Genomic DNA, 14,967 nt, shown 5'->3' on the forward strand with positions numbered 1-14,967 from the left:
TACACACATGTGCGCTACATCTCCGTGCCCCACGGAGTGGCGATCAGTGAGCGGGCAGCTATGTGCTCACTGCACAGGCTCAGCCCAGGCAGGAGGCACAGTGATTACAGCCCGCAGTGCACCGCGGGCGGGGGAGGTTGCCGCGGGAGGTATAAACAGTGATTATCTCCTGCGGCAACCTCCCCCACCCGCGGGACACTGCGGGTCGCCGGGACAGGCCCTGATAATCGGGACTGTCCCGGCAATATTGGGACGGTTGGCAGGTATGGCGTAGGAGTGCACATCGTTAATGATATTTTTGTACACCCTAGACGAGATTGTAAAATATATCGCTCAGAAGGGCCCTTATGGTCTAGACAAACTTTCATCCAATTAGTTGGTTGGACTAAAAATCTGGTACTGTATGGGAGCAAACAATCAGCAATTTACTCACAAATCTTAGAACGTCGACAAACACATTCAGTGAAATTGTTTAAATCAAACAGATTCAACTACAGGACCTTGTCTGAGCGACAATTTTTGTGGGTTTCCAGATTCGCTCCCATCAAGTACCAGATTTTTATTCCATCCAACCAACTAGTTGGTTGGATGAAAGTTGATCTAGTGCAGTGGTTCTCAAACTCAAACCTCACACAGTTCACATTTTCCAGGTCACCTGACAGGTGCACTCATTACTGACACCTTTTAAAAGATTCACAGGTGGAGCTAATTATGTCAGTGTTCATTCTAGCACCCACCATCTTTGAAAACCCATGCAGTTCCTGTTTCCTGCCTGGGGTGTGGCTGTCTGTTGTGGTGTTTCTAGCACAGGTCTGGTTTGCATATAAGTGCTGATATACAGACCACACTGTACTAAAAGCACCACAGCAGACAGCGACACCCCAGGCAGGGAAGAGGAACTGCATGGGTTTTCAAAGATGGCAGGTGCTAGAATGAACACTATAGGTCACTTGACTGAGAGAGGACCTGCAAAACAGGCCCTGAGGCCTGACTTTGAGAGCATATGGTCAGCATAATACGGGAACATTGGTTGCATTGAAAGGTTTGGGTCCTCAGGACCCCAAATGTGTCACATTTTCCAGGTCACTCAGCAGGTTCAAAGGTGTATTCATTACTCACTGACACATTTTAAAAGATCCATATGTGGAGCTAATTCTTGAACTGATGATCCTATAAGGAGCCTAGAAAATGTGCACTGTTTTAGGTCCTGAGAACCAATGTTTTGTTCTTGTTGCAAGGAGCTACAGCAGTGTCTTGGTCTTCAAGGTATCCATTTTCACTCAAGCATAGATCTCTTTAAACCGGGAATGTTACGATGCTTTGAGGATCGAGTTTGGAAATGCCTGAGGTACAGATTTCCTGAGACTTAGGGGGAAATGAACTAAAATGGGAGTTTTATTTCACATGGGATGTTGCTACGGACAACCAATCAGCTACTAACTATTATCTTCTAGAAGGTGCTACATAAATAAGAGGTAGATTCTTATTGGTTGCTTAGTAAATATCTCCATTAGAACAGTGTCATTTGTTAAGACATAGCAAATATTATAGCTTCAGTGACCTCAATGAAGACAGAGGATTATGGGAAAACTCAATTACAGTACCTGCGGCAAAATACTGTTGATGAAAACGGGTGGTAGCCTCAGACTAACACCGAGGCTATTCAATTAGCAACTACACTTGTTAGCGCATGTTATCTTAATATGTTATTTGGATGTTAACAGGGGTTAAAGGTGCATTAACTTTGGGAATCTAGGAAAAGATCACGGATTCATGCATTAACGCTGTTGCGGCAAATGATACCTCCTTGCTCCTTGCTTTAAGGATAACTGAATAGCCCTTGTGATTATCTATCACACGTAAATCAAAATTCGACCATGTCTGGCACATGCCAGAGAAAGTTGGAGAAGAAAAGGACAAAACAGTGATTCCAAGACTTTTATAAATTCTCTGGTTTTTCTATCAAAGGGACTGTAAATAATCTGATTTGCTCCTGGACCACCAACCCATGGCAGTTAGGGAACCAATGCATCAGTGTATAAGGCGGTGCTCAGAGGCATAACTATAGCACCGCAGTGGCCGCGGGGGGGGGGGGGGGGGGGGGCGCTGTGCATGTGTGGGCGCCGGGGGGCTGTGGTGCTATAGTTAGCCCCCTCTTGTCCGCCAATCCGCCGCCCGCAGCCTTACCTGACTTCACTGGTCCCGTCCCGGCTCCCTTGCTGGCTTCATTCTTCTGCTAGTGAGACGGACCACAATAAAATGTCCGCCTCATATAGCAGACAGTTCTCTGAAACTAAATACAAAGAGATATGGACCACAAGTGTAGTTAAAGCAGCTGTATATGGGAGTGTGTAAAGCTCCCTGTATAAACAAAGAAAACGAATAAGGATTATACAGCGCTGGGTTTGTACTGAATAGAGTCTAATACAATTTGACCATATATAAACATTTATTAAACATGATTTAAAACATTAAAAAATAGACATTTTTAGAGAATTCTCTATATCACCAATGGGAATTGGGTAATGGGCAAAAATGGGGAGATATTGCTCCAGTGGGTGGAAAGAAAGATCAGTTCAGATGCACCTGTGATGGCAGAATATTTACCAAGTGATGTTTCGGCAGTCTCTCTCCTGTATATTGTAAAGGAGAAAAGGTGAAGTCCCGGCAGAATCTCCAGCGAGTAGCTCCTGAAGAAGACGTGCCAACACGTCGAAACGCGTTGAGCTGCTACCAGTGTCACCTGCACCTGCACTTTACCGATCCAAGTCTGCATTTGCACTTTATTTATCCACCCGGACCAGCCAAATAATCCAAGGAATCCACAATCTCAGCATTTCTTCAATACAAAGACACACCTGGGTTGTCTAAAACCCGAAGAAAACTCCTTGTGGTCTTTCTGAGTGAATCTGGATCCGCTACTCGCTGGAGATTCTGCCGGGACTTCACCTTTTCTCCTTTACAATATACAGGAGAGAGACTGCCGAAACATCACTTGGTAAATATTCTGCCATCACAGGTGCATCTGAACTGATCTTTCTTTCCACCCACTGGAGCAATATCTCCCCATTTTTGCCCATTACCCAATTCCCATTGGTGATATAGAGAATTCTCTAAAAATGTCTATTTTTTAATGTTTTAAATCATGTTTAATAAATGTTTATATATGGTCAAATTGTATTAGACTCTATTCAGTACAAACCCAGCGCTGTATAATCCTTATTCGAGTTCTCTGAAACTGTCTGCTGTATGGGGGCGGACATTTTGTGTTGGTCCGTCTCACTAGCAGAAGAATGAAGCCAGCAAGGGAGCCTGGACGGGACCATCAAGACAGGTAAGGCTGCGGGCGGGGGGTGCGGCGGGGGGCGCCCCCCAATTCATAGTTACGCCACTGGCGGTGCTACTGTCTGTTCAGACAAATCAGGCTATTTATTTGGGAAGTCAATTATCATCCTGCCTTTTGCTCTCTACCTGAGAATATAGAAACAAGTGGGGTACTGCTGTCAGCACTGAAGCCAGAGTATGATTTATTGATGGTCTGGACTGTAAATTTGATTTAAAGAGGGATATCTACTGGTAGCCAGTGACTACAAAACTGTATACCGAGTGCTAGGCACTTTATTCTTAGGTCCCTTTTCTGAACAGCAGCTTGCTCCTCAATTTGTATTAAAGACCAGCCTGAATTTGTTACTCAACAAGATACAGTATGACATTCAGGAGCTTTGCAAAATGTTGCTCAACTTCTATCAAAGACTTCAGTGCATGCAATTGTATTCACAGCTCCAAGCCACTGCCCCACCATTAAAGGCTGCATATGACAACTGGAAGAATCCATGTATATTTGGTTTCGTTACTCCTTCTCTGTCCATTAGGGTACCATCACAGCAGACACAGTAGCATCCCTCCATTGTTTGTCCTCCTCCGCTCACAGAAGGCACATCACCGTGACAGAAGAGGAAGCCTGTTGGGTTAGTGGCTGACAAACCTTGGGGCAATCCCATTCTGGGAAAGGTGTGGTTACCATGGTAGTCCAACACTACAGTTTTCCTGTGTACTTGGTGTGTCAAGAAAAATGTGCATAACTAGTGGTGGCAAGTTGCTGGTAAAATGGTCTTTATTCCAGAAAATCTGCACTAAGATAGGCTTAGTTTGATATTGCTATGTAGAAGTCATTAACCCTTTCAGGTTCAACGTCTAGTCAGGCTCAACTGCCCTAACTCTAATAGCAGATCCAATGGTGAGCCACTTTCAAATAAGAACATTAACATCGTTCAACATTCAATGTAGACCATTTTTTGATTCAAAAAATTATAATTAATTTAAACCAGACTGTTTGAATTGCAAAAAAACCTTTGGGCTGCAAAGGGTTAATCGTCTGGACCGCAGACTGGTGGATATTGGTTGTGGCCCATTATGTGTTAATTAGATTGCAGTGGGGAAAGGTAAGGGGCACATTTTGGATCATAATCCATACATTCCATTTGGGACCATTTCCGTTACTGCTGCTCCCATGACTAATGAATCAGTACTGTAAATAGTACATTTTGCAAACTAATAAACCTTGGCCAAGCCCCCATCCTTACTTGTCATACCCATCCTTATTTGTACTTCTATTTATATGTAAAATAAAACCAGTTAAAACAATCAGGGTTCAGTCAGAACACTGTCCTATATTTGTTGGACAGTCCAGCCGGAAAGTAATCGCTTGGCTTCTGACACCTTCTAAACGACATGCAGTTTATTAGTAGATTAACAAAGGATTAAGGCATTGGATGAACTGCCAAAGAAATATGGCAACATGGCCTGAGCAACAAGGTATGCAGATCTCAAAAAGTCAAGTCAAGATATGGAAGATCTGCTTGTAAATCTGTCAGGTATTCAAGGTTAAACCTACTAAGAACCTGCAAAAAGAGTTGGTTGACATAAGTACAGCGACCCACATGACAGTGCTACTTATACAAATAATCTGGGTGGAAGAGACATTCTCTCCGACTTCACCACCAAAGTCTGTGGTCATTGCTGACATTTTCCATATAGCAAACAGAGACACGGGTGACGCATTTGTAAAAAATTATTTCTTGCTAGCCATCGGAAAGATTAACCTTTGATATAGTATAATTGTCCGAGGCACGTGTAAGGAGAAACAGGCTAAGCTAAATGAGAAAACCATACAAGCAAATGCAGGAAAAGCCAGTGAAGACAACTGAAGCATCTGGAGATTTCAGATTGCCAAAACAAGCCATTGTACAGGAACTAGAGATTAGGCTGTGGAATGACCCAAACTATCTTGTCTTGAAAATTATTGGGAGATCTCAAACATCTAGCAAGAAAATACAGAAATACAGCAAAGGCAACAGATACTGATGATTATTCAGACAAGGCTAGACTTCTTCATTTCTGGTGACTTCTGACTCATCATCAGCATTGTCTTTGGCACATGACCAGAAAATAACACTCCTTACATAACAACCATAATAATAATGTGCAATAGAAGGTCTTAAGGTCCATACACACTGGGCGACTATGCCCAGCGATGATGGCGTTCATCGCTGTGGGGAAAGCCACTCAGTGCATACACACTGAGTGGCATTTCCCCTGCCCGGCGCTGACAGAGGGGGGGGGGGGGGGGGGCGGCGTTGCAAAAACCGTCCTGAAAGCGCTCAGCAGCGCTCACCGCCGGGCCATACACACTGGGTGGCTTTCAGCTGAAAGCCGCTCAAACCTCCTGCTTTGAGCGACTTTCAGCTCAAAGTCGCTCAGTGTGTATGGGCCTTTAAGGAAATTAGCAGACATTTGGGGTTATTCAAACCTTATTGCTAAGCTTCTTTTATAGCAAATGGACATGTAAATAAAATGTTTAAACACAAAAATGTTGTCCTATTACTTTGCACACATTCTCTGCAGGGACACCGTCACTGTGTATCTATTTGTGGAGCTCCCTGTACAACGTTCTAACAACGGAAAGTCTTTTTTCTCCAAGAAATAGTTTCTCTTTCACCCATTGTGAAATAAACCTTGGCATATTGGAGGTTGGACCTGCTGTGCTTATTGCCACAAACAGCTTGTGAATAATCCACAGGCAGAGTAGGATCTATTTTTAACTTTAGCACTTAGTTCATTTCGGAAAATCAGATACAGAACCAAGACCAGAAACAAAAAAAGAAAAAAACACAGGACATAATAAAATGAGACTAGGCCAATTCTAACTTAGACATGAAAAAAAAAGGGTCTGCTTTAGGACTGTTCCAAAAGAAATGCTATCTGCTTTTGGCTGAAAATGATTTCTGCCCATGGTGATTTTGATAAAAAACCATACACCCTTGGTGTGACATTTTATGGTTGCTGTTAGCTGGCATTGCAAAGGAATACAAGATTTCTCCCCCCAAAAAATCAATTTTCCACCCGGATCCTCAGAGAAACATTAGCAGGCCTTGGCCCTGTCCTGTATCAGCCAACTGTTCCTTGATCTGGAAAGCGTATCCACCTCCAGGTAATCCCAACATCAAGTAGAAACCAAGAAAAAAATCAGAACCAGGGACTTCCTGTGGCTAGACAGGAAGAGAGATCCAGGAAGTGGGATAACCTTATATGCTTCTCGTACCTCTACACTTCACCATGGATGTCATGGAAACAGCAATTGTACAGAAATGTAATCATTTAAATATTTGGGTCCTGGAGAGGTTGTGTTGCCTACTTTTCACTTAAGGCAGCGACTCCCAAACCTGGGCTGCAAGGCATGCTTGAGTACAGATCATTAAATTAAATTGACTAAGGTACTAATTAAAACTATACTCAAAGCCAGGACATCCTGAAAACCTGGTAGGATGTATTGAGTTTTGGCGTACAATTTTACAAAAAAAAGATAACCAGATATTTTGCCTATGAATCTAGAATTTTTTTTCTTTTTTTAGTCGCATTGGAAGTGCACCTAGAAGAAACCAACGTAACATACCTTCCTTCTCCTTCCCTGCAGTTGGGGCAAGAACATGCAACTCTTCGCAATCGCTTTCCAGTCTGCACCTCTTGATCAGATGAAGGCTGGGATTGCTGTAGCTGCACTTGTGTGATTTGGTCAGGGCTGACAGCACCAATGGTGGCATTAGCAAGGCTTCCCATTGCAACAGTCACAGGTGCTATAGTAGCTTGCTGAACCTTGACTCCATCTGCTCCTTGTTGCTGACCTACAAAACAGAACAATTTGAGGTTTAAATAGAAAATACAGAACACAACTGACCATGATCAAACAAAATGCAATCACTACTAGACAGAACAGTAGTTTAGCTGTGAAAAGATGTACATATGATTTATCTGCCCAATGTGCTTGCTACCAAGTTCTTCACAGGAACAAGATATAACCCAACAAACAATAATGGGCATTATTATCGGGAATGGGCATATGCAAACAGTGAAGCAGAAACAACCAATCACGCTGAAAGCGTGTAAGTAGCGCCACTACAATAATACCACAACAGTTGAATAATATAGACTTTACTGTATATAAAATAACACACAATATACAATGTACAATGTATGAAAAATAAAAAAAGATATAATAAATGTAAAATAATTGTGTGATAAAATCAACTTCAGGTGCCCCCCACTCACGCCCAGGACTTTCACTGTGAACTTTAATCCTTTGCGGACCCATTGGACCTTGCTCTCCCCTTTTTCCCTCAACTTCCCCGGAAATTTGAAAAACCCGCAGCCCAGTGGTTTCCTGGTGGCTCAATTCCTTCTCGCCACCAGCATATGCAAATGCCATGCCTCGATCCAGGGACTCCGGCCCCCACCTCCAGCGGTTGCTGACAGCTCCGTGTCCATAGTGAGGAAAACTGCAGCTATTGGCGGATCCAACTGGCACTTCGTGACCACCTAAACACGTCCCAGTTTATGACGTGTGAGAATACCAGCTATTTCTGCGGGTCTCCCACCTCCAGCAGCTCTTCACTACTCCACATCAACAGTGAGGACAGTTAATCAGGAGCTGGAATACAATCTAATGGAGACACAATACACCATCTGGTAATGTGCACTTACCTGTGACTTTACTCCATAAAGGCCCCAATGAGTCTATCATCCGCAAATCCCCCCATTTCCCCCTCATTATTATCCTGAGGCGAGAGAGTGCCTTTTTCACCTCACTGTGGTTCGTTCCATTGATTTTATCACACATTTCGCCAATAGCTGCAGTTTTCGTCACTATGGACACGGAGCTGTCAGCAAGCGCTGGAGGTGGGGGCCGGAGTCCCTGGATTGAGGCTTGGCATTTGCATATGCTGGTGGCCAGAAGGAATTGAGCTACCAGGAAACCACTGGGCAGCGGGTTTTTCAAATTTACTTGGAAGTTGAGGGAAAAAGGGGAGAGCAAGGTCCAATGGGTCTGCAAAGGATTTAAGGGTACTTGTGTACTAGCATGGCGCCCTGATAATTAGTCGCCTGATTTTTTAATCGCATTGCATGCCATACACCCGATGGCATGCGACGCGATGAGATTTTACCGCATATTCGATATTAAATTGTATAAGCACCCTAATGGGTGCTTACAATGCTTAAATGCACCCCCATGCCACCCCCCAAGTATAAACATGAACCCGAAGGGCGGCGATACGCGTCCTACAACCTTTTCATACCCTCACTATCCACGTCGGTGTGGAGTTGATTTTATAAAGTGAACCACCGTGGCGAGCCCCGCGAGGGGACGCGGATACCTGTGAAGCCCGTGAGGGGACACTTCGGGCTCGGCTTTCAGCGTGATTGGTTGTTTCTTTTTTTGTCTTGGTGGGGACTGACTACCCCCTCTCTATTGAGCAGCTGCCACTTTAGAGATACACCTCTTGTCCAAGCGCCTGAATATATTCTTATCGAATATTTTTTGATATGCAAACAGTGACAACATTTGAACAAAAGAAAAAGAAACTCAGGTGGGGTGCGCGCTTATTCCTTCAGACTCCCATGTTTAAATACAATTAAAAATTGAATGTCTTTAAAATATAGACTGTAAATGCCCCTGAGAGGATAATGTGCCTTGACAATTAACAAGTAGCCTGCAAAGTATGAGGCAAATAATTGCGCCAAACAAGTTATGAATATAAAAAGACCATCATATTTCCTTATTGCCGATAACCCATCAGTGCCTTGCGGTCTCATTGAATATAATGATTTAATCATAGGTCATATAGCCGATTCTGGCTTGTATTGTGCATGAATTTAGATGGTAATATAAATTCTCTCTGCTCACTCGTCTTGCCTTTCAGTATAGGACGAGGAGTGAGAGAGTGCAGCGACTATATTTTATACCAGAAAGATAGAAAAAGAGGGCGGTCTCTTAGATGAACACTATGCAGGGTACCCCCTTGTTACTGTAAGCACTGCAAGTGGAGTATCCCCCGTGTGGTCCCAAGATCCTCACCCTGAAAACACACCTTTGTAGAGATGATAGGATTATATTGTATGTATTGGCACAACAAGAAACATGATCAAACCAAAGATGGATAATGTTAATTTAAAATTACTTAGAGGTGCACATAATGAACACACCCTATATCTGGTCCTGGGTAGCACTATGACTCACACTGTCCTTCGTGTATATACATTGTATACAATTTGTGATTTATGCATGGGGAAACACAGCTATTCTGTTTACCAAGCAGTAGTGGATTGCCGCTTTAAGGGAACAAGCGCTCACCTCTCAAATATTTGGAGGGATATACCATAAATAATTCTGATCCCAGCTTTTTCAAGGTTGAAAAAGCTTAAGTCAACAAAACGCGTCGGTCGTACTGGGAGCTACACACAGCAGCACTTTCAACTGGCCTCCTCACCTTGCGGATTCCCTGTCATCCAGCATTTTGCACCAGTTTCATCACCAAAGGACATTGCACATTGGGATATTCCATAAGGTCCATCGAACTACCCCCAGTGGAACTTCAACACCTATTTACCTGCATTATAATGAGGACTAGTGAACCCAAGCCCGGAAAAAAAGACCCAAGTGTCACTGGTGCTTGCTATCGTTTTGCTCAATACCTCTAGCTCAGGGGTGGCCATACCTGTCCTCAAGATCTACCAACAGTTCATGTGTTTCAGGTAACCTGTGGATCTATAGTAGGAATGATGCAGCAGGTTTGAAAATGTGACAATTAGTAATGACTGCAGCTGTGCACCAGCTAAGTGATTTGGAAAACGTGGACCGTGGGTAGATCTTGAGGACCGGTTTGGCTCTAGGAGGACTCAGTCAAAATATGTTGAGAGAGTGCCATATTCAATATAGAACATTGAAGCGATACATCAGGAATGTTGCGAAGCCAACAAAACAGCAGCTGTTGGATGGGATCGGCAAATTTTGGGAAGATGTGCTGACACCGTAAAACTGTAAAACTATATAAATCATCTGTATAAAGTATTGCCTGTTATAGTTGAAAGAAATGGTCAAGCCATCGATATGTAGTACTATACTGTATGCAGGGTGTTATGAATAAATAAATTCAAATCTATGCATAATTAAAATGTTGTTACTGTATAATTGTATTTCTGACTATTGTGTAATCTACAGTATTAAACACTACTGTATACCGTCCAACTGTATTTACGTGTAAAGTTCTGTAATCGGTAATAGAGTATATTTTTCATACAGTATGTTAAGTAATAGTGTACGAATTTCCGATGTTGTAATAAAGATTTGACTGTACAATTTTTAAAACTTTTAAAATAAATAACTGTATTCATTTGAAACATGTCCATGAATGCTTTGCTCTGGGTGTGGTATAGGGTTCTGACAGTCGGGATCCCGACAGTCATTAGCTTTAAGTCAGGATCCCGACTGCCCAGACTCAGACAGCATGGTGAGTGCAACAAAGCCCCTTGTGGGCTCGCTGCTCTCGCCAAGCTGCGGGCACGGTGGCTCACTACCTATTCTATTCTCCCTCTATGGACCCCCATGAGGGAAAATAGCGGGTGGCCGTCGGGCACCTGTCTGTCTGCGTTTTGACAGTCGGGATCCTGACGTCGGGTAAATGACTGTCGGGACTGCGTCCAGCACCCCTTTGGCCTTGGTTACCCATTGCTGCCCTTTTGTCATTACACAGAGTACTGTACATAAACGGACTATACAACTAGGACACTCAGCTCAGATTACAACCTTATCATCAACAGTACACAAGGACTTCATTCTTAATTACTGTACTGTACATCATGCTCAGTAAGACACAACTTACAGTATTTCTATAGCACAGTAAAACACTGTACAGTACAGTGCATCCACTTTTACTAAGGTTGCTGTGTAAAGTATCACACTTTTATAGCTGTCAAAATGTACTGTACAGTAGCTATACTGTACAATGCACACCCACTTACTGGGATAGAAAACCTGCCATGATATTGATGGAAGCAGCCCTAATGGAGGTGTGGTACAGTACTGTATTGTTGAGTGGAGTCATAATCCCTCCTTATAGAGTTGGGCTGATTCTGTGACATGGGCAGCATCACTGGATGGCAGAGTTGCTGTACTGCAAAGATGGAATAACAGAATGAATGGGGACAATGCAGTACTGTATACTCAGTATGCGGTGGGCTGGGGCCACAACGCAATACACAAAGCAAGGCCAACAGATACATCGGTCTACAATTGTGCTAACATTTTTTATTTTAATAATGTACATTGTTTCTAATTATTTTATGCAATAAAAGAATTTTAGAACTTTGCACAATTGTACGGAGTGCTTACTGCATGCAGTAGAGGGTAATTTATCTCCACAAATATTTACTACCTTCCAGGATCCTGCAACAGTCTCCCTTTTAAAATTTGTATTGCAATGTACTGTCTCTCCTACATTTACTGCAGCCAGGGCAGCCATCAGAGGGGGACTGCTTGACCCGAAAGAAAGGGGGGCAGGACTGGAGCCTATCAAGTATCATTTGTAATCATTTCACTGGACTTAATATACAGTACCTGTGGAGGTTGAGTAGTGTGGCCAGTGCTGCGGACATGGGAGGTCTCACCAGACATACCAGGGCTTTTGACAAGAGGGACCCTGCCTTTTTGTCATTAGCGGGCGCAACAATTTTTGATGGCAGCCATGACCACAGCCAGGGTTATAGAGTACCAAGGAATATATACTGTATGGACAGTATGCTTGGTGCTGTATGACTGCTACAGTGAAGTGTCTGTGCAAAGTAATGTACTGTAGTTCTTAATGTTGCACATCTACAGTAGTCCACCCTGCAGTAGAGAACACATCCTGTGTACCAGCAAGCTTTTTAAAAGGAACTCATACATTACATTAGCAACCCCCCATCGAGCCGGTCTCTAAGGTGTGGGGCGGTAGGTGCACATGCGATACAGTACAATCCAGTATATCACATGTGATCATTTTGCATGCGCTATACAGTACTGTAGGAAAGAACATACTGTAATTTGCCCTACAGTACTTAGTCAGTACTATATGGTACTGTATGTACAGTACATACAGTACCCAAAATCATTGTTAGTGGGTTTTTGTGATATTCTATAAAATGGCTGTCATACAATGAGGTCTTACTGTAGAACAAATCAATAAAAGTAGTAAAAATAAGCAGACCTTACTGCACATTTCCAACAGGAAATGTGTATTAGAGGCATACTGTACTGTAGAAATGGCCTACTGTACAGTACTGTAAGTCGTTCAGTGCACTGTTGCATAAAATTTCACAAGTACTGTACTGAAGTACTATAAGTACAGTAGTGTACTGTACAATTGTGACAGAACTGTACATACTGTACTTCACACAGCAGGAACCAGTGTACGTAGCGTAATGAGATGCACGGACAGCAGTGCCCGCACACATGTGGAAACTATACTGTTGCTAGCTCCATAGTTGTGGGCTCCCATGAAGCCCTACCTGACACTAGGTAGCCATTTTGTGAACCCCCTCTGTGCTCTTATCTGGCCTGCTCATACTGTATGACATTCCTGCTATAGCATAAATCTGTGTTCAACCAGTGTAGTGTAACGAATCGCACGGATAGCAGTGCCCTTACACAAGTAGAACCTATATTGTTGCTAGTTCCATAGCTGTGGGCTCCCATGAAGCCCTGGCTGACACCAAGTAGCCGTTTTGTTAACCCCCTCAGTGCTTCAGTCTGTAACCTACAGAATGAATCTGTGGTTATCTTTGGCGCTGTAGCGACTCGTCCCGGCACACCATGTGCAGGGAATAGGACGCACGAGCGTCTCACATGAATGCGTGCCACATTCTCAGATAATGTACTGTATGGTATATTTGCTGTCTTGTCCCCATAATCTGTTATAAATATTGGAGCGTAATGAGATGCATGGACAGCAGTGTCCTTACACATGTAGAACCTATACGGTTGCTTGCTTCATACAGTAGATTATCTTTCGCACCGCCTCAACCCATCTTGGCGTGCCATTTGCTGGGTATGGTACTCAAGCACCATATTCTCAGTTAACCTACTGTATATAGTATTCACTTAACCCCATAGCCCGTTATACTGTAAATAGCGTAATGAGATGCACATATGTATTTCATTTTTCTGAGAAAAAATTCTGCTACAGTACATTTCAATGGACACTTCACGAAGGCGCAATGTGGATTCTTCGCTATAAATTAGCAGCTGCGCATTAGACATCTAACAAATGCGCAGTAGCGATTTTAAAAAGCAACATCTGGTGGATGATCACTGGTATTGCACTCATCTGGTAACACCATTCGCCAAGCTGACTTATAGCACTGTAGCATGACTAGGCGTGCTGTGGAGAGCTGGCAAGCCAAACGCCATAGGCAAGCTATATGTAAAAGTCAACCTAAACCATGTTGACATATTGCATGTCAACCAATAGATGCTGTCGACCTAATAATCCACACCCCCTGAGCCAGCTTCTGCAGTACCACTAGTATTCACTGCAAGTGCAATTTGCAATGCTTATTAGACTTCTATAGGAGCTGTGAGAATACCAAAATGTAGCAACCTCTGAAGGCATTAGCCATTCTACCCATCAAGCTACAACATAGCAGTATGTTTCAAAGAGGGATTCATAGGCGCTCTTTTTTATCACCTCTTATTGGAACCTATGTACCTGCAGGAGATAGCTTATAGCTATCCATGAAAAATCATTTCTTATTTTCGTGATATGCATGATCTGTAATTATGCTTATTGGTAGGAGAATGTGGAGAATACTACACTGGGCCCAGAGCGAACCTTTCAGCCAATGGATGGCAGACACAGGGTCTCCTGTTATTTTAATAGGCCTAGTCAGATGACTAACATATTCCCAGGTGCAGTTTGTATAATGTAGTATACAGTAACTTCAGATACTCCTGATATTAATGGAGTGCAAAGAGTGCGAAAACCCACCCAATCAACTGAATATCCTCCCTCTAGCTCCTGTTGATTTAGACGGGAAATCAGGCGCAATAAGTTGAATACAGCCCTAGGTGTTCAAGTCTAGAGCGTGAGACACCCCCAAACAGAACACTGTAAGGCACCACACCAGCACTAAAGAGCGTTAGATAAGTGAGAGCAGCTGCTATATATTCAGTGCATACATACACGGTGCGAGGGTACTCTTTAAAACTCCACTTGCTAGTGTGGTGTCTTGTGATGGCTTGTTTTGGCTGGTTTGGAAGTGTCCCATGCCCTAGATTTGAACGGGTATGGGTAGCATGGTCGACAGCATCTAGGTCAACAGTCTTAGGCTGACCACTGTTTGTTGACAGACAAAAGGTCAACACAGCAAAAAGATTGACATGGGAAAAGTTCATGAGTTTAACCTTTTTAGGTGTCTATGTTGACATAGGTCAACATGGACACTGTATAAGTGTACCGCGTTCCCTTGCAAGGCTCGCTGTGCTCGGCACACTATTAAATGCTCCCTCTATGCCCAGTGGGATGGTAAAGATTTAACGGTTTAAAAATGTTCTGATGGCAAACTATGATGGGGAGCAGTGCCGATAGCTCGCCGTCAGAG

The 14,967-nt window shown here is 43.2% G+C and overlaps 1 protein-coding gene across 5 annotated transcripts in view; it reads right to left on the bottom strand.

Moving 5' to 3' along the window:
* SP4 (Sp4 transcription factor) overlaps positions 1 to 14,967 on the bottom strand; it is a 41,537-nt gene that overhangs the window by 12,303 nt on the left and 14,267 nt on the right. For all 5 annotated transcript variants that reach the window (XR_014475066.1, XM_083189119.1, XM_083189117.1 and 2 more), the window contains exon 4: positions 6,953 to 7,181. Coding sequence is in view for 4 of the 5 variants with exons in the window: in XM_083189119.1 (XP_083045245.1) it covers positions 6,953 to 7,181 (229 nt within the window). In the remaining variant the exon portion in view is untranslated. The remainder of the gene's footprint in view (positions 1 to 6,952; positions 7,182 to 14,967) is intronic.

This window comes from Crinia signifera, chromosome 5 (assembly GCF_055691185.1).
Source record: "Crinia signifera chromosome 5, ASM5569118v1, whole genome shotgun sequence".
NCBI lineage: Eukaryota > Metazoa > Chordata > Amphibia > Anura > Myobatrachidae > Crinia > Crinia signifera.